The 17088-nt window shown below is 49.5% G+C and overlaps 2 protein-coding genes across 2 annotated transcripts; both read right to left on the bottom strand.

Annotated features, from left to right (window-relative positions):
- Positions 1 to 2883: 2883 nt before the first annotated feature.
- KRT71 (keratin 71) lies at positions 2884 to 7481 on the bottom strand. The gene is made up of 9 exons (XM_001232026.7): positions 6753 to 7481; positions 5756 to 5970; positions 5516 to 5576; positions 5283 to 5378; positions 4963 to 5127; positions 4722 to 4847; positions 4297 to 4517; positions 3955 to 3989; positions 2884 to 3867 (listed from the first exon to the last, which is right to left on the bottom strand). The coding sequence occupies exons 1-9, from the start codon at positions 7377 to 7379 to the stop codon at positions 3515 to 3517; spliced, it is 1899 nt and encodes a 632-aa protein (XP_001232027.5). The 5' UTR covers positions 7380 to 7481; the 3' UTR covers positions 2884 to 3514.
- Positions 7482 to 11516: 4035 nt separating this feature from the next.
- On the bottom strand, positions 11517 to 16607 carry KRT75L1 (keratin, type II cytoskeletal 75-like 1). The gene is made up of 9 exons (XM_015300374.4): positions 15891 to 16607; positions 15052 to 15266; positions 14771 to 14831; positions 14439 to 14534; positions 14119 to 14283; positions 13521 to 13646; positions 13096 to 13316; positions 12617 to 12651; positions 11517 to 12510 (listed from the first exon to the last, which is right to left on the bottom strand). Exons 1-9 carry the CDS (start codon positions 16503 to 16505, stop codon positions 12146 to 12148), a joined length of 1899 nt encoding a protein of 632 aa, XP_015155860.1. The 5' UTR covers positions 16506 to 16607; the 3' UTR covers positions 11517 to 12145.
- Between the last annotated feature and the right edge of the window lie 481 nt (positions 16608 to 17088).

Genomic DNA, 17088 nt, shown 5'->3' with positions numbered 1-17088 from the left:
AAAGGATCAGACTGAGATCATCATATTTGATCATACCTAAATAAGGGACAACAAGAAGCTTGAAGAAGTTTGGATGCCTTCAGAAGTAGTTAGAGTTACAGTATCATGATGTGTATGGTGCATGCTTTAAGAGCTACAGCAAAGACAGGTAAGAACACACGAATCTTTGTGGGAAAAATAAATTTACTTTAGAGAAAAGACACAAGCAGCTGCTTCAAAGTATCTGGCTCTGAAATAGGAAATTCATCTGATAGACATCGTGCAGTCGCCTTCAGGGTATCATTTTAGTTATGAGTATAAACATTACGAAAAAAAAAATTCCCAATGCTTAACTCCAAAAAAAAAAAAAAAATCAATAAATGTCAAAGGAAATGCATTATGCAGCACTCTGTGCATTTCAGTCGTCCAAGAATGTAGTATATATGTGCTACCAACGTGGAATAACCATTTTACATTTGAACTTTCAGGATCTCTCATAAGGCTTGGGCAATGAAGTGCTGTTTGAAAATATCACAGGTATCAGCCTTCAGCCACAGGCACTTCAAAGCCTTGGGAAAACCAGCCCACAGAGCAGTTACAGGAATCAGAGTCGTAAATACCTTTGAACATCACTGGGAGGGAGGATGCTGGGCACGGATCTCTTCACACAACAGCACATGGGACAGTGGGAAATGTCACACCCAGGGGACTCAAGACACGTTGGCCAAGGGTTCTCCAGGTGTCTGCAGCTCACCCAATGACACAGGCTGCAGCTGCAGAACAGGCACCATCCCAACATTGGGACAGGGACACTTTGCCTTCCAAGACAACGGTCTTCTTCCATGGTTGGTGTCCCCAGGACAATCCCAGAGAAATGAAGGGGAGCTTGGGGCTTTGTTGGGAAAAATGCAGCTTGTATCTGCTCGTGGCCTCCCTCCACGCTGCCAAATGCCACTGGGAGATGCTTTTCTCAAGAGGCAGCACGAGCTGCTTGGAACATCCCACACGGCAGCTCCACAACTGGGGGAAATGTGCTCACTCAGCCAAATGCTTGGGTGCTGACCACGCTCAGCTCATCCAGATAAGACGCCCAGATTGAGTCACTCTGACGTCTCCAGACAAGATGGGAAGATTATAGCAGAGCTGGAGTCGCATCAGCCTCCTCCAGGTGAAACTCGATAGGCAGCCTGGGCTCCAGCAATCCCTTCAGATCTCTTACACAAGGAGCCATGCACAGCACAATTGTCCACATGAAGCAAAGCCCACACTTGGCTGAGAAGCTGATGCCGAACCCGGCTGCAGACCTCACAAAGAGCCATCTTCGGGTCCTGCACAGCCAGAGGGTCCTGGCACAAAGATCTGGAGGCAGCACAGGCAGAGATGCCACCAGGATTCCTCACTCAGACGGTGAGACTGAAAAGAAACACAGCTAAAATTAGGCACCAAAGCCGCTGACTCTTCCCCACGCCAAACCCAAAGTGCTCTTGGCAAAGGCCCAGCTGCTCAGAGGCGTTCCCTTCCCATCCTCTTATTCTGGGGACAAACTGAGCTGCGTTCCCCAACTCCACCACTGCTTCAAGGGAGGACAAGGCCTCTTCAAAGACCCCACAGCCCTTTCCCATGGCCCACAGTGGGTCTTGTCAGAGGGCTGCACCTCCTGACCCACACTGGGGACACAGCAGCTCCCAGGGAGTTGCTGTGGGACTCCCACACCACTACTCAGAGCGGTTTCTGTCTCTTTGATCTCTGCTTGTGGTGCAGGAGCTGAAGCTCAGCTCAGATCAAACACATCAGCATTCTGCCCACCGTGCTCCCCATCCCCTCCAGCTAGACCCAATCTCTCCCACTCACTCTCACTATAAAGCAGAAACACCAAGAGACTGGTCCAACTTTTCAAACATCCCATTGGGATGGGATGCCCATGGGTCAGGATGGACTGCCCCTCCCCAGCCCCTCACCTTCCCACTGCTGGTAAGTGGAGAGCAGGAGGAGCTGCTGGTCTCAAATGTTACTCGTGTTCATGGCTGCTGACCTTGCTCAGTGCATTGCTGCACAATCAACATTCACATCCACACTCACAGACAGCTGCTGCCTACAGGACTCTTCCCATTGCCATCTTTCTCTACCACAGAGTAGAGTCCACTTCAGGGCAGCACCTTCAGATACAACCACAACAGGGTGATCTGATGTCTGCTCCCTCACTGCCACTGTCTTTTTCCATCAGTCACTGTGTTTGGGTCTCTGCTCGTTTAGCCACTTCTCTATGCCAGCATTTGTGCACCAGGAGAACAGTTTCTGATTTCTGCATACCATGTACATGTCCTCTGCCTGATGATTATGAAGGCAAAGAGACAAATAAACTCCTTTCTTAGATTTGCTTCAGTTTCTGCGTCACCATAACACTGTGGTGAGCTGTGACATGAGTAGAACGGTAATGAGTGCATTACTCTGCATAAAGACTGAGCCCTAGATTATGACATGGGTAAATCCATTGTCTCTGAGTAGTTCAAAGACACAGTAAGTGATGACATCTGCTCTGGAAATTGTGATTCCCAGGGTAGCACTATATGAGGATCTACCCGCATTTCCCCAGACTCCAACACTCCTCCATTGTGGACTCCCTGGTTGCACCCATCTACTCCTCATTCCAGGACTGAGCATCCAGAGCCCCTCTTATGTGGCCTCAGGATTTCAGGCAGTGCTATGACTCATAGAAGTCAAGGGGAACTGAATTACCAAATCATAGAACACCTCGAGCTAGAAGGAACCCAAACCCCCACCACCACACAAACCCAAACCCAATGTCTGAGAGCTCCAGCAGCTTGGGGCAAACAAGTTGCTTCTCCCATGGCAGTAGTCACTCTGCCAGGAAGTAACTTCCAAAGCAATGACAAGAATACATAGTGAATGTTCTCTGCAATTTATTGAGAATGGCAACATCCCAAGGACATACCACAAATAGAAGAGGAAAAGAGGTGGGGACAGTACATCTTGCTCCACGTCACCGGGGGCCTGGCACAGAACAGCAAGCTTGGTTCTCTTTGGAAAAAGTCCTCTGGGCACCTGCAGCCACAGGAGGAGTCCCATTTGCCCCTCAGGTACCACCACCCATGACACAAGTGAATGGAAGCAATAGGATGTACTGCATGCAGAAGCACCCCAGGACTACGGCCCTCAGGACAGAGGAAGAAAGAGTGGTTTTATACACGTTTGCCACAGGGCAGCCAGAAATGTACAACGCAGCAAGGAAGGCAGAGCGGTTCCTCCTTGAAATCAGCTCTCTGTACGGGGTATCCACGTGTGAGACTTTGCTCAGACTGCTATTTCTTCACTGAGTAGGAGGCTGTTGAGCAGTGTGTCACGGCCACCAGGCTCCCATGCTGGGAACAAGCCAGGTAGACCAGCTGGCTCATGCTGGCCGTGAGGGACACAGTTTCTTTCATGGTGGGGTACCGGAGATGGATTTAAGGAGGCTGCGCTGCTGCCAGGGGAAGGGAGGAGATGCTTTGTTTCTTTCTCAGTCGGCCTTCAGGGCTCAGAACCTCACTCCTGAAGACTTGACCGAAGTGGTTGTGACGCATCTCCGAATGGAGGAGGATCCCCCACCGGAGCTGAAGTTGCCACCCCCGGAGCCACACATCCTTCCACTTCCAGAGGAGAAGCCTCCGCTGTACATTCCTCCTCCCATTCCACAGCTGCCGCCAGAGCTTCCACCGCCAAAGCCTCCTCCTGAGCCACATACACCTCCTCCCATTCCTCCTCCCATGCCGCTGCCTCCAAATCCTCCTCCCATGCCGCTGCCTCCGAATCCGCCTCCCATGCCGCTGCCTCCAAATCCTCCTCCCATGCCTCCTCTTCCTCCAGAGATGGTGGTCCTGCCTACTACAGCTGGAAGAGACGTAGTTGTTATACAAGGGCCAGTGGGCAGGTTTTCTCAGTTGAGATGCAGCCTACCACTGCTTTGCAGATACTTACAGACATTGACGTTGGACATTCCATCGTTGCACAGCCTGTGAGAGGAAACCGAAAGGGTTAATCTTTGGGGACATGCTAGCTTCTTTGGTTGAGAATACTCCTAGCTATATTCTCTAGCTATATGTTCACTATTCTTTTTAATTTTCACCGCTGCTTCTAAACAAAATGAGGAGCAATAAACTTGGCGTCATTGTAAGAAAAGTGGAAAACTTGTGTTTCTGGCTAAGAATTACATCAAATGTAATATATAGGGTTTATCTCCAGAGGGATATGTAAAGACCTCACCTGCATATACATTGGTCTGTCAAGAAAAGTTAAGAAGACACAAATAAAGGAAAGTACCTGTTTTCCTCTCCCTCCAGCAGCTTCCTGTACATGGCAATCTCCACATCCAGGGCAATCTTGACATTCAGCAGCTCCTGGTACTCCTTCAACAAGCGAGCCAGCTCTTCCTTGTCCTTGCTGAGAGCAGCTTCCAGCTCTTCCAGTTTCACCCTGGCATCCTTCAGAGCCATTTCACCCCGCTCCTCAGCCTCAGCAATAGCTGCCTGCAGCTGCTGGTTCTGAGGAATAAGAAAGATATCCCCTCAGGTCACATCTTATTCTCAACCACCAGTCCTCAAACCCAAACTGGAAGGATCAAGGGTAAAAGACAACACTCTACAAAGACAGTATTGGTAGAGTTGAAGAACACAGTTTTTTCCCACAGTCTAAAGTCAACATTTGAGCCTGATGCAGGTATCCAATGAGACACCACACATCCCTACCTGCTTCTTCACGTTCTCAATCTCAGCCCGCAGCCGCTGGATGTTCCTGGTCAGCTCCTGGATCTCAATCTTGGTGTTGCGCAAGCTGTCCCCATGCCTTCCAGCAGTGGTCTGCAGCTCCTCATACTGATGGCACAGGCATAGCAAACTCCATGAGACAACTGACCCGGAACACAGAAGTCCCCCTGCCCTATCTGGCAGCAAGGGGCCACCCCAGCTGGCATGGCTCTCCCCAGCTCACCCGGCTCTGGTACCAAGCCTCAGCTTCAGCCCGACTGTTCTGGGCAATCTGCTCATACTGGCGTCTGACTTCCTCGATGATGCTGTCCATGTCCAGGTGCCGGTTGTTGTCCATGGACACCACTACAGACAAGTCCCGGCTGATTGTCTGCATCTGAGACAGTTCCTGCAACCAACACGGAAACAAACCTGAGCTCAAGAGCAGAGGAGCCCAAGGGATGCTTCACACAAATCCCTGTGGGCACCCATTCACATGCAGGGTTTTCACCCACATCTCTCCTCCGCACCTCGAATCCATCCCAGCCCAGGAAAGGCTCCTACCTCCTCATAGATGCACCTCAGGAAGTTAATTTCATCGGTCAGAGCTCCCACCTTGGCCTCCAACTCCACCTTGGTCATGTAGGCGCAGTCCACATCCTACAGGAAAGATCATGCTCTAGACCATGGCTTCTTCCCATGATGCAAGCAGCTAGCAGGTACTGCTTCCCACCAGAAGCTTACTGTCCCACATCTGCCTCTTCCCAACCTCATGCCAATCTGTCCCCTGCACTCACCTTCTTCAGCACCACAAACTCGTTCTCAGCAGCAGTGCGCCTGTTGATCTCTTCCTCATACCTGTGGAAGAGGACAAGCCAGATGAGTCCCCTGCACAGCTCATTGAGCAGTGGGCTTCTCTTCCCTCCACAGAACCCCTCTCCCATCCTGGTGAGCTCCTGGAGCACTGGGCAGACATTGGAGATGCACATGCTGCCCCAGCTCTCCTGCCTTTCTGTTCACTCCATCTCTGCACTTACTTGGTTTTGTACTCCTCCACGTATTGGCGCATGTTCTGCAGTTCCGATTCCAGCTCTCCCCTCTGTCCCAACAGAGACTCCAACCTCCTCCTCAGGCCCTGGATGTAATTCTCAAAGATGGCATCCAGGTTCTTCCTGGGTCCTGAGGGCCCTTGCTGCTGCAGGAGTTCCCATTTGGTGGAGAGAACCTTGTTCTGCTGCTCCAGGAAGCGCACCTGAAAGCCCACAGAGGGTTGTGTGAGACCTTCACCTTGGGATCCTGTGAGGCATCTGACTCCTCAGACCATCTGCTCCTTCTGGAAGCCATGGGAATTACCCACTGTGGCTGACTCAAACTTTCAAGCTCCTAATGTGCATGATGGTTCACAACATTACTGTTTTGGGAGCCATTATGAGATTATCAGTTATAGACAAGCTCTTTGCCAATTCGAAAAGTAACTTCCATTCTCTCCATGATGTCAGTTTTGGACATTACTTTCATCTCAGGTGAAGTTAAGTCAAGAAAGTAATTACTGTCTCATTTACTGTTCATCCATTCTTTTCCAAAGATGCTGTCTTTCTTTAGTTTCTGTTTGAAATTAAATTTATCCAAGATCACTGGAAATGTATTTAATGCTATTGCATGTATAGAGTCGGTTCCTTGAAAAGAAAGTGACATCAAATAGAACTACAGTAATGGCATCTCTTTAGGACATTTAAATACAAGATGATGACTTTACCCTGAATCACTACAAATTAAGCTGAAGAAATTACTCAGCAAGAGAATCTGCAGCATGTCCTGATGATGCTGTCTTTAATCCTCCATTAGCATGAAAACCCGTTTCATGGTTCAGTATTATTTAATAAGACTTGAATAGCAACTTCTTACAAAGGCATCGGTCTTGCAGACTTCATCAAGTAACATTAAACTTGACTATAAGGAAAGTAATCCCTTTGCATGCTACAGGAATTTGTTCAAAACGCTCATCTCCACATAAGAGTGGTCCTAAGTTCTCACCTTGTCAATGAAGGAGGCAAACTGGTTGTTAAGAGTCTTGATCTGTTCCTTCTCCTGGTTTTTCACTTGCTGGATCTGAGGATCGATCTCAACATGGACCGGCCGCAGGAGGCTTGAGTCAACGTGCACCGGTTGGATGCCTCCAGGGAAGCCAGGACCACCGAAGCCTCCCATTCCTCCTCCTATTCCTCCACCTATTCCTCCACCAAAGCCACCCATTCCTCCACCACCCATTCCTCCACCACCCATTCCTCCACCACCCATTCCTCCACCAAAGCCACCCATTCCTCCTCCTCCTATTCCTCCACCATAACCACCCATTCCTCCTCCACATATTCCTCTGCCATAGCCACCTATTCCTCCTCCATAGCCACCCATTCTGCCTCCACCGCCATAACACCCACCCACAGCAATCCCTCTGCTGCCACCCATGTTATGGAGGCTCCTGCTGCTGAAGCCTCCGCACTGTCCACCACCTCCACCTCCCCTGGATGAGGAATATGAGCTGTAGCTGATCCTGCTTCTGCTGCCGCCACCTCCTCCAAAGCCACCACCAATGGCAGAGCAAGAGCTGTAGCCCCTTCTGCTCCCTCCTCCATAGCTTCTACAGGCAGACTGCCGAGACATGGCTGCTTCTTCTGAGCAGAGTCAAAGTCAGGAAGAGTAGGAAGACCAATGGAGCTGTGCTGCTGAGTTCAGATGTGCAGAGAAGTGTGCACAGCCTTCTCTGGCTCCACGGCTTCGGGCATTCCCTTTTATCCGCTCCTGGAGGTGGGCTGAAGCTCTTGGGTGTGAAGGTGGAAACCAGTTTATTATTTTCATCAGCATGGTGCTGTTGACAGATTCCCAGTGTAGCTTTACCTTATTTGGGCCTGCCTAGAAACACACCCTACAATATAGAAGTGAATAAAAGAACATTGAAATAGGTCTCAGTGACTAAGTGGACTCTCATAGGTTTATGACCTGCTGGAAGCCATCTTGCACAGTAACACACTTTTTTGCAGCCCCTCATTGGACTCCCAACCTTCTTTAATAGCTCCAAATAATTGCAGATATAGATCTTCCCAATCAAACCCTCACGGAAAGGAGAAGTTTTGATGAAATAATAGCTATAATATAGCTTTCACAACTCCTCACACACACCCTAAATCTCCTTTTTATAGGTTAAATTGCCTTTGGCATATTAGAAGTTTCCCAATCCTCAATGGGAATTTGTGACACCAAAGTTTGAAGAGACTCAGCATATTCTCCCCCTAGGAAGGTATGGCATCTTGGGGCGTGAGTGCTGGTGCTTTGGATGGGAGTGTCTTCACCCTGCAGGTTAAATGCCCTCCAATTGAGTCTCCTCAAATCTGAGAACACGAGCTGGGAGCTTAGAGAAGGCTGGAGCACAGCGGATGGCACATCATGCCTTGTCCTGCTCCTTTCCTGTGCTCATCTGGCAGTGATGAAGAAGGACAACCCTGGGAGAAGGATGGGACACTTCACGGAGCTGACTGTGACCGAGGGCAGAGAGACAAGAAATACAAAAGTGGAAAAGCAGATTAATAATTCAAGATGGTGAGGGCTTCCTCCTACTATGGGGAATGATGCTGATCTCTTCTTTACTCAGTTATTTCCAAAGATGAAACAACTATTCAGGAAAAATGTTAAGGAATGGAAGTATTTCAACTCCTAAGGCATAGTATATACTCTTATTTTCAAGTTTTTCTTGAGGTAAGGTAAGAAGTGTACTCTATAGGACGTCTTTGAAATAAAGAGGCTGATTTTTGATTTGCATGTGAATGAAATTTACAACAATTATTCATAAAGTTCCAAATGAAGGATAGAAAATATAAAATAAAACTAATGTACAAGTATTTTGAAGAACCTAGGATACAGGCAGTGGTTACAAGGAGGCAGAGATCTGTAAATAGCATTTGAAACGCCTTCTGTGTGCATTGTCTGCCTGGATATTGGAAGGTAAATAAGTATTTCGGTTAATGTGTGAAATAGGCAATAACATTTACACTGCCTCTGGTATACAGCCAGAGCATGTAATAAAGAAATGACAAAGAAAATATATATTAAAGACCACCAAAACATTTAAAAGAACAATAAATATGAATGTAAGGCTATTCAAATGATCTGAGCATTAACTTTTACATTCGGAGTCTCCATTAAGACTTGGGCAACAAAGTGCCGTTTGAAAATATTACAGGTATCAGCCTTCAGCCACAGGCACTTCAAAGCCTTGGGAAAATCAGCCCACAGAATAACATAAATGCTTCTGGATGTCACAGGGAGGGAGAATGCTGGGCACCAATCTCTTCACGCAATGGGACATGGGACAGTGGGAAATGTCACACCCAGGGGACTCAAGACACGTTGGCCAAGGGTTCTCCAGGTGTCTGCAGCTCACCCAATGACACAGGCTGCAGCTGCAGAACAGGCACCATCCCAACATTGGGACAGGGACACTTTGCCTTCCAAGACAACGGTCTTCTTCCGTGGTTGGTGTCCCCAGGACAATCCCAGAGAAATGAAGGGGAGCTTGTGGTTTTGTTGGGAAAAATGCAGGTTGTATCTGCTCGTGGCCTCCCTCCACGCTGCCAAATGCCACTGGGAGATGCTTTTCTCAAGAGGCAGCACGAGCTGCTTGGAACATCCCACACGGCAGCTCCACAACTGGGGGAAATGTGCTCACTCAGCCAAATGCTTGGGTGCTGACCACGCTCAGCTCATCCAGATAAGACGCCCAGATTGAGTCACTCTGACGTCTCCAGACAAGATGGGAAGATTATAGCAGAGCTGGAGTCGCATCAGCCTCCTCCAGGTGAAACTCGATAGGCAGCCTGGGCTCCAGCAGTCCCTTCAGATCTCTTACACAAGGAGCCATGCACAGCACAATTGTCCACATGAAGCAAAGCCCACACTTGGCTGAGAAGCTGATGCCGAACCCGGCTGCAGACCTCACAAAGAGCCATCTTCGGGTCCTGCGCAGCCAGAGGGTCCTGGCACAAAGATCTGGAGGCAGCACAGGCAGAGATGCCACCAGGATTCCTCACTCAGACGGTGAGACTGAAAAGAAACACAGCTAAAATTAGGCACCAAAGCCGCTGACTCTTCCCCACGCCAAACCCAAAGTGCTCTTGGCAAAGGCCCAGCTGCTCAGAGGCGTTCCCTTCCCATCCTCTTATTCTGGGGACAAACTGAGCTCTGTTCCCCAACTCCACCACTGCTTCAAGGGAGGACAAGGCCTCTTCAAAGACCCCACAGCCCTTTCCCATGGCCCACAGTGGGTCTTGTCAGAGGGCTGCACCTCCTGACCCACACTGGGGACACAGCAGCTCCCAGGGAGTTGCTGTGGGACTCCCACACCACTACTCAGAGCGGTTTCTGTCTCTTTGATCTCTGCTTGTGGTGCAGGAGCTGAAGCTCAGCTCAGATCAAACGCATCAGCATTCTGCCCACCGTGCTCCCCATCCCCTCCAGCTAGACCCAATCTCTCCCACTCACTCTCACTATAAAGCAGAAACACCAAGAGACTGGTCCAACTTTTCAAACATCCCATTGGGATGGGATGCCCATGGGTCAGGATGGACTGCCCCTCCCCAGCCCCTCACCTTCCCACTGCTGGTAAGTGGAGAGCAGGAGGAGCTGCTGGTCTCAAATACTGCTAGTGCTCATGGCCACCACCTCAAGTAACTGAGGCTCGGTGCATTGTCAGTGTCCACTTCCACTAGTTAAGCTAGTGCCTGAGCCTACCGGCTATTCATCATCAGAGCAGAGCTCCCACAGCCCCTACCACCTTCAGGATCATGCTATGACTGATAAAAGTCAAGAAGAAGCTAATCATACAGATAAATTATCACCGAGTCCAACTTCTGGCCCTCAACAGCACCACCTAAAATCTAAAATCTGTGTCTGAAAGCACTGTCCAAACACAACTCAGGACCATGGCCACTGCACTTGAGAGCTGTGCCATGCCCACTGCCCTCTGGGAAGAACCTTTCCCTAACCCTCTCATGACCACCCTCAACACAGTTCCATGTTGTTCCCTTGAGTTCTGTCACTGTCCTCAACGAGCAGAGCTCAGCACTGCCCCTTCACTCCCTGTGAGGGCCTGTGGGGCCATGAGGGGCTGAAGGGCCATGAGGGGCTGTAGGCCATGGGCGCTGAAGGGCCACGAGGGGCTGAAGGTCATGAGGGACTGAAGGCCACAAGGGGCTGTAGGCCATGAGGGGCTGTAGGCCATGGGCGCTGAAGGGCCACGAGGAGCTGAAGGCCATGAGGGACTGAAGGCCACAAGGGGCTGTAGGCCATCAGGGGCTGCAGGACATGAGCAGCTGAAGGGCCATGAGGGGCTGAAGGGTCATGAGGGGCTGTAGGCCATGAGAGGGGCTGAAGGCCATGAGGGGCTGTAGAGTCATGAAGGACTGTAGAGCCATGAGGGGTTGAAGGCCATGAGGGGCTGTAGGCCATGTGGTCCCCCCCTTCAGGGGAGGGGCTGACCAAACAAAGGGACCTCAGCCACTCCTCATATGCCTTGTTCACCAGGCCCTCCCCCATCTCTGTAGCCCTCCTTTGGGTACTCTCTAATAGCTTTATGTCCTTCTGACATTATGGTGCCCAAACTCACACAGTGCTCCAGGTGACACTGCACCAGGCAGAGCTTTTCCACACTGGGCAGAAGAACAAGCAAAGATCCCACCAACTCACTTCTCCCATGGCAGTACTCATGCTGCTGAAAAGTAAATTCTATAACAACAAGAAGACATCACAAATGTTCTCTGCAATTTATTGAGAATGGCAACATCCCAAGGACATACCACAAATAGAAGAGGAAGAGAGGTGGGGACAGTACATCTTGCTCCACGTCACCGGGGGCCTGGCACAGAACAGCAAGCTTGGTTCTCTTTGGAAAAAGTCCTCTGGGCACCTGCAGCCACAGGAGGAGTCCCATTTGCCCCTCAGGTACCACCACCCATGACACAAGTGAATGGAAGCAAGAGGATGTACTGCATGCAGAAGCACCCCAGGGCTACGGCCCTCAGGACAGAGGAAGAAAGAGTGGTTTTATACACGTTTGCCACAGGGCAGCCAGAAATGTACAACGCAGCAAGGAAGGCAGAGCGGTTCCTCCTTGAAATCAGCTCTCTGTACGGGGTATCCACGTGTGAGACTTTGCTCAGACTGCTATTTCTTCACTGAGTAGGAGGCTGTTGAGCAGTGTGTCACGGCCACCAGGCTCCCATGCTGGGAACAAGCCAGGTAGACCAGCTGGCTCATGCTGGCCGTGAGGGACGCAGTTTCTTTCATGGTGGGGTACCGGAGATGGATTTAAGGAGGCTGCGCTGCTGCCAGGGGAAGGGAGGAGATGCTTTGTTTCTTTCTCAGTCGGCCTTCAGGGCTCAGAACCTCACTCCTGAAGACTTGACCGAAGTGGTTGTGACGCATCTCCGAATGGAGGAGGATCCCCCACCGGAGCTGAAGTTGCCACCCCCGGAGCCACACATCCTTCCACTTCCAGAGGAGAAGCCTCCGCTGTACATTCCTCCTCCCATTCCACAGCTGCCGCCAGAGCTTCCACCTCCAAATCCACCTCCAGATCCCATTCCTCCTCCCATTCCGCTGCCTCCGAATCCTCCTCCCATGCCGCTGCCTCCAAATCCTCCTCCCATGCCGCTGCCTCCGAATCCTCCTCCCATGCCACTGCCTCCGAATCCTCCTCCCATGCCTCCTCTTCCTCCAGAGATGGTGGTCCTGCCTACCACAGCTGGAAGAGACGCAGAGGTTACACATGGGACAACAGAAGGTTTTCTCACTTGAGACACAGCCCACAACTCTACAGCTCACCAAACTTCTCAGCCCACCATACTTACAGACATTGACGTTGGACATTCCGTCGTTGCACAGCCTGCAAAGGAAAATGAGTACATTTTTGTTACCCAATGAAAGCCTCCTCTTAAATCCTTAGAACGCTATTTTCATTAAACCATCACCCCCTTAAGAGATTTTGTTTTCTTTTGTTGCCTGTTTATTCTTGTTTCAGGTATGCTGGTATCACTAAAGTATTTAAGGACAGTAGCAGTGATTATTCTTGTTCACAGCGATGCTCTTCCAAACCTCAAGTTATTTATGACACTTGCATATGTCAGAATCAAATTGATATATGGATAAACTGAATGAATTGGTTGTCAGTTGCCCATCTTAATAACCTCAAACATAATCCATAGAACAAATGGTGTATTAACCCTTTTCTACTGGGAAACACACTTTGTCATTGCACTATGACTCCAAAATTCAAGGGTTACCTCCCAGATAGCAAGACCTCCCTTCAGTCAAAGGTGAAATGCTCTACCTGTTCTCCTCTCCCTCCAGCAGCTTCCTGTACATGGCAATCTCCACATCCAGGGCAATCTTGATGTTCAGCAGCTCCTGGTACTCCTTCAACAAGCGAGCCAGCTCTTCCTTGTCCTTGCTGAGAGCAGCTTCCAGCTCTTCCAGTTTCACCCTGGCATCCTTCAGAGCCATTTCACCCCTCTCCTCAGCCTCAGCAATAGCTGCCTGCAGCTGCTGGTTCTGAGGAATAAGAAAGATATCCCCTCAGGTCACATCTTATTCTCAACCACCAGTCCTCAAACCCAAACTGGAAGGATCAAGGGTAAAAGACAACACTCAACAAAGTCAGTAGTGGTAGAGTTGAAGAACACAGTTTTGTCCCACAGTCTAAAGTCAACATTTGAGCCTGATGCAGGTATCCAATGAGACACCACACATCCCTACCTGCTTCTTCACGTTCTCAATCTCAGCCCGCAGCCGCTGGATGTTCCTGGTCAGCTCCTGGATCTCGATCTTGGTGTTGCGCAGACTGTCCCCGTGCATCCCAGCTGTGCTCTGCAGTTGTTCATACTGATGGCACAGACACAAAGCAAACCTTCAGTGAAACATTCCTGATGCCTTGCCAAGATCTGTCTGCTTTTCTAGTTCATGTTCTGCTAAAAGAATCCGTCTTGGTGGTCAGTACAACTTCGATGCCCATCTCAATGTATAGGATGTATCTGAGACTCAATTACTATTGTTTCCCTCATTTCTTATCTCTGAGATATATTTTAGTTACACTAACAAGCATTCTTTGTATTCTAGAAAGCTACTTTGTCCTGGCATTTCCTAGCTAACTTACGCTGATGGTCATATGTATTGAAAGGCTTACATGGTTCACCAGAGTGAGATACTGGACTTGTTATAAAGAGTGAGTCAGATTAACACACTTTCTCTGAGACTTCCTTGTACAGGCTCCAGTACCGTTGGCTTACGGACCTCACATGACATATCTGCAATCTCCAGCCACCTTGCAGGCTTCCTCAAGGGCTTCCCAGCTCACCTGGCTCTGGTACCAAGCCTCAGCTTCAGCTCTGCTGCTCTGGGCAATCTGCTCATACTGGCGTCTGACTTCCTCGATGATGCTGTCCATGTCCAGGTGCCGGTTGTTGTCCATGGACACCACTACAGACAAGTCCCGGCTGATTGTCTGCATCTGAGACAGTTCCTGCAACCAACACGGAAACAAACCTGAGTTCAAGAGCAGAGGAGCCCAAGGGATGCTCCACACACATCCCTGTGGGTACCCATCCACATGCAGGTTCCTGAGCCACATCTCCCCTCCCCACCCTTGATCCGTCCCAGCACAGGAAAGGCTCCTACCTCCTCATAGATGGCCCTCAAGAAGTTGATCTGATCGGTCAGAGCTCCCACCTTGGCTTCCAACTCCACCTTGGTCATGTAGGCAGTGTCCACATCCTACAGGAAAGATCACATTTCCTCTTGGAAATCCTTCAGGACCACAGCACCTACTCAGTGCTAAAGGTAACAGCTCTGATAGTATTACTCAGCTGTACAAGAAAGGACAAGAAACTTGCAGGAGCAGCCTACAGACCCTACAATCTCTTTTGGATTTCCCACACAAGAAGAAATCCCCTCAAAGCCCAGGCAAGGCTTAGCATTCAAGCAATCACTTCACTGTGCCCATGACTCACCTTCTTGAGCACCACAAACTCGTTCTCAGCTGTTGTGCGCCTGTTGATCTCTTCCTCATACCTATGGAAAGTTAAAATACAAGCTGAGTTTCCTGAATTTTCTTGCCTAAGGCCACACAAAAAGCAAAAAGAAATGCAAAATAAGAACAAATATAATATTTAGACTGACAAATCTACATTCATAATTACCATTAAATGAACAAATGTGAAGCAGTGAGATACAAACTACCATTGCTGCCAGTCGCTTGCATTGCTCTCGGTGTTATCTTTTCTGCACTTACTTGTTTTTGTAATCCTCAACGTATTGCTGCATGTTCTGCAGCTCAGATTCCAGCTGTCCCCTCTGTGCCAGAATGGAGTCCAGCTGCCGCCTCAGGTTCTGGATGTAGTTTTCAAAGATGACATCTAGGTTCTTCCTGGGTCCTGAGGGCCCTTGCTGCTGCAGGAGCTCCCACTTGGTGGAGAGAACCTTGTTCTGCTGCTCCAGGAAGCGCACCTGAAAGCCAACACATGGAGGATGCACAGTCAGTCATGAAGGCACCCCTTCCACCATGTACAAAGAGTAGTCCACTCTTTGTGTCATTATGTGACTTTGTTAGTAAAAAAAAAGGCTGTTGTTGAGTCAACTGCAAGATGAGGGAAAGGAGGGAATTTCCAAGTCATGTTCAAGTCAAGGGTGCAGCACCAATTCCAACACATTCCCATAGCAGGTAGCCTAGAAACATCAGATTTCTAGTCTGAAATAAAGAAGATTGGATATTTGAAAACTAAGAGAGGGAAAAATAAGAAAAACAACCCGACCTTTGTGAATAGTTAAATAGGAGAGCATTTGGAAAGGGAAGAGTGCAGAAGTGAAACCTGAAGAAGTTTGGAGGCGTTTAGCCTTGCAGGAATAACCTATTAGGTGAACCTGGTGCAACAGGCTACATTAAAGCCCTGAAGATACAGCTTTGATCTCATCGGGAAGAGAGATTCTCATCTTTTCCATAGCAGTACTTGAGAAAAGGCTCTTCTCCAGTGCCTTAGCCTGCCCATATTTAGCTCAAAAAGGAAGTTTCTGCAGAGATTGGTAGCTCCTCCAAATTTTTGCCCTTAATTAGTCCCAGTCCCACTCCCTCACCTTGTCAATGAAGGAGGCAAACTGATTGTTAAGAGTCTTGATTTGCTCCTTCTCCTGGTTTTTCACTTGCTGGATCTGGGGGTCGATCTCAACATGGACTGGCTGTAGCAGAGTTGGGTCGACCTGCACGGGCTGAATGCCAGGGCCACCTCTACCAGGGCCACCAAAGCCGAAGCCTGGGCCACCATAGCCGCCCATTCCTCCACCACCCATTCCTCCACCATAGCCACCCATCCCTCCACCGAAGCCGCCCATTCCTCCACCACCACCCATTCCTCCACCAAAGCCACCCATTCCTCCTCCACCCATTCCTCCTCCATAGCTGCCTAGTCCTCCGTAGCCTCCACCAAAGCCACCCATTCTGCCTCCATAGCCTCCACCGCTGTAGCATCCACCCATGGCAATCCTTCCACTGCTCCCTATGTTATGGAGGCTCCTGCTGCCAAAGCCTCCACAACGTCCACCACCTCCATATCCCCTGGACATAGAGAACGAGCTGTAGCTGCTCCTGCTTCTGCCACCACCTCCTCCAAAGCCACCACCGATGGCGGAGCAAGAGCTGTAGCCCCTTCTGCTCCCTCCCCCAAAGCTTCTGCAGACAGACTGCCGAGACATGGCTGCTTCTTCCAAGTGGAGTCAAGATCAAGAGGAGGAGGAGGATGAATGGAGCTGGGTGGCGAGAAGATGCGTGCAAGGAGAAGGGAAGGAAGTCCCTCTGACTCGAGGGCAGTCGATGCACTCTTTTATCTGTTTCTGGAGGTGGGCTGGGTTTGCATGGGCGTGAAGGAGGAGACAGTTGCTGTCTTCATCAGCTTGGCGTGGTTTACAGATTTTCATCTTCAATTTGCCAAACATTGACCCTACCCAGAAACACACCCTATAATGCAGAAGAAAATTAAAAAAGATGCAACCATGTCTACCAAAGGGCAGCACTCTGACTAAGAAGCCATGTAGTTCTGCGGCACAGTAACAGTCCAGCTGTGACAGACATGGCTTTTTTTCACCTTTCATCCATTGTGGTTGTTTCCCTGCTTACGTTTATCTTTATTTTGATCTTTCACTCCAAAGCCCTATGGCAGGCAAGCGCTGCGGCTCATGCCAAATTGTAGCACAGCTTACACAATTCCCAAAACACACCTATGTTACACCCTTAGCCTTCTTTTTACGTGGAAAATTGCCTTTGGCTTCGAGAAGTAGT

This window comes from Gallus gallus, chromosome 34 (genome assembly GCF_016699485.2).
Source record: "Gallus gallus isolate bGalGal1 chromosome 34, bGalGal1.mat.broiler.GRCg7b, whole genome shotgun sequence".
NCBI lineage: Eukaryota > Metazoa > Chordata > Aves > Galliformes > Phasianidae > Gallus > Gallus gallus.
Note: the sequence above shows the minus strand (reverse complement) of the source record. Positions and strands in the feature narration are given on the sequence as shown.

Excerpts from the sequence above, each read along its gene's own strand:
- KRT71 (XM_001232026.7), bottom strand. The coding sequence starts at position 7,379 with ATGTCTCGGCAGTCTGCCTGTAGAAGCTATGGAGGAGGGAGCAGAAGG. Across the intron at positions 5,971-6,752 it reads TTGCCTCCTTCATTGACAAG|GTGCGCTTCCTGGAGCAGCA; the intron begins GTGAGAACTTAG and ends GTGGGCTTTCAG. Across the intron at positions 3,868-3,954 it reads AATGTCCAACGTCAATGTCT|CTGTAGTAGGCAGGACCACC; the intron begins GTAAGTATCTGC and ends CGTCTCTTCCAG.
- KRT75L1 (XM_015300374.4), bottom strand. The coding sequence starts at position 16,505 with ATGTCTCGGCAGTCTGTCTGCAGAAGCTTTGGGGGAGGGAGCAGAAGG. Across the intron at positions 13,317-13,520 it reads TTGAGAACGTGAAGAAGCAG|AACCAGCAGCTGCAGGCAGC; the intron begins GTAGGGATGTGT and ends CTTATTCCTCAG. Across the intron at positions 12,511-12,616 it reads AATGTCCAACGTCAATGTCT|CTGTGGTAGGCAGGACCACC; the intron begins GTAAGTATGGTG and ends CGTCTCTTCCAG.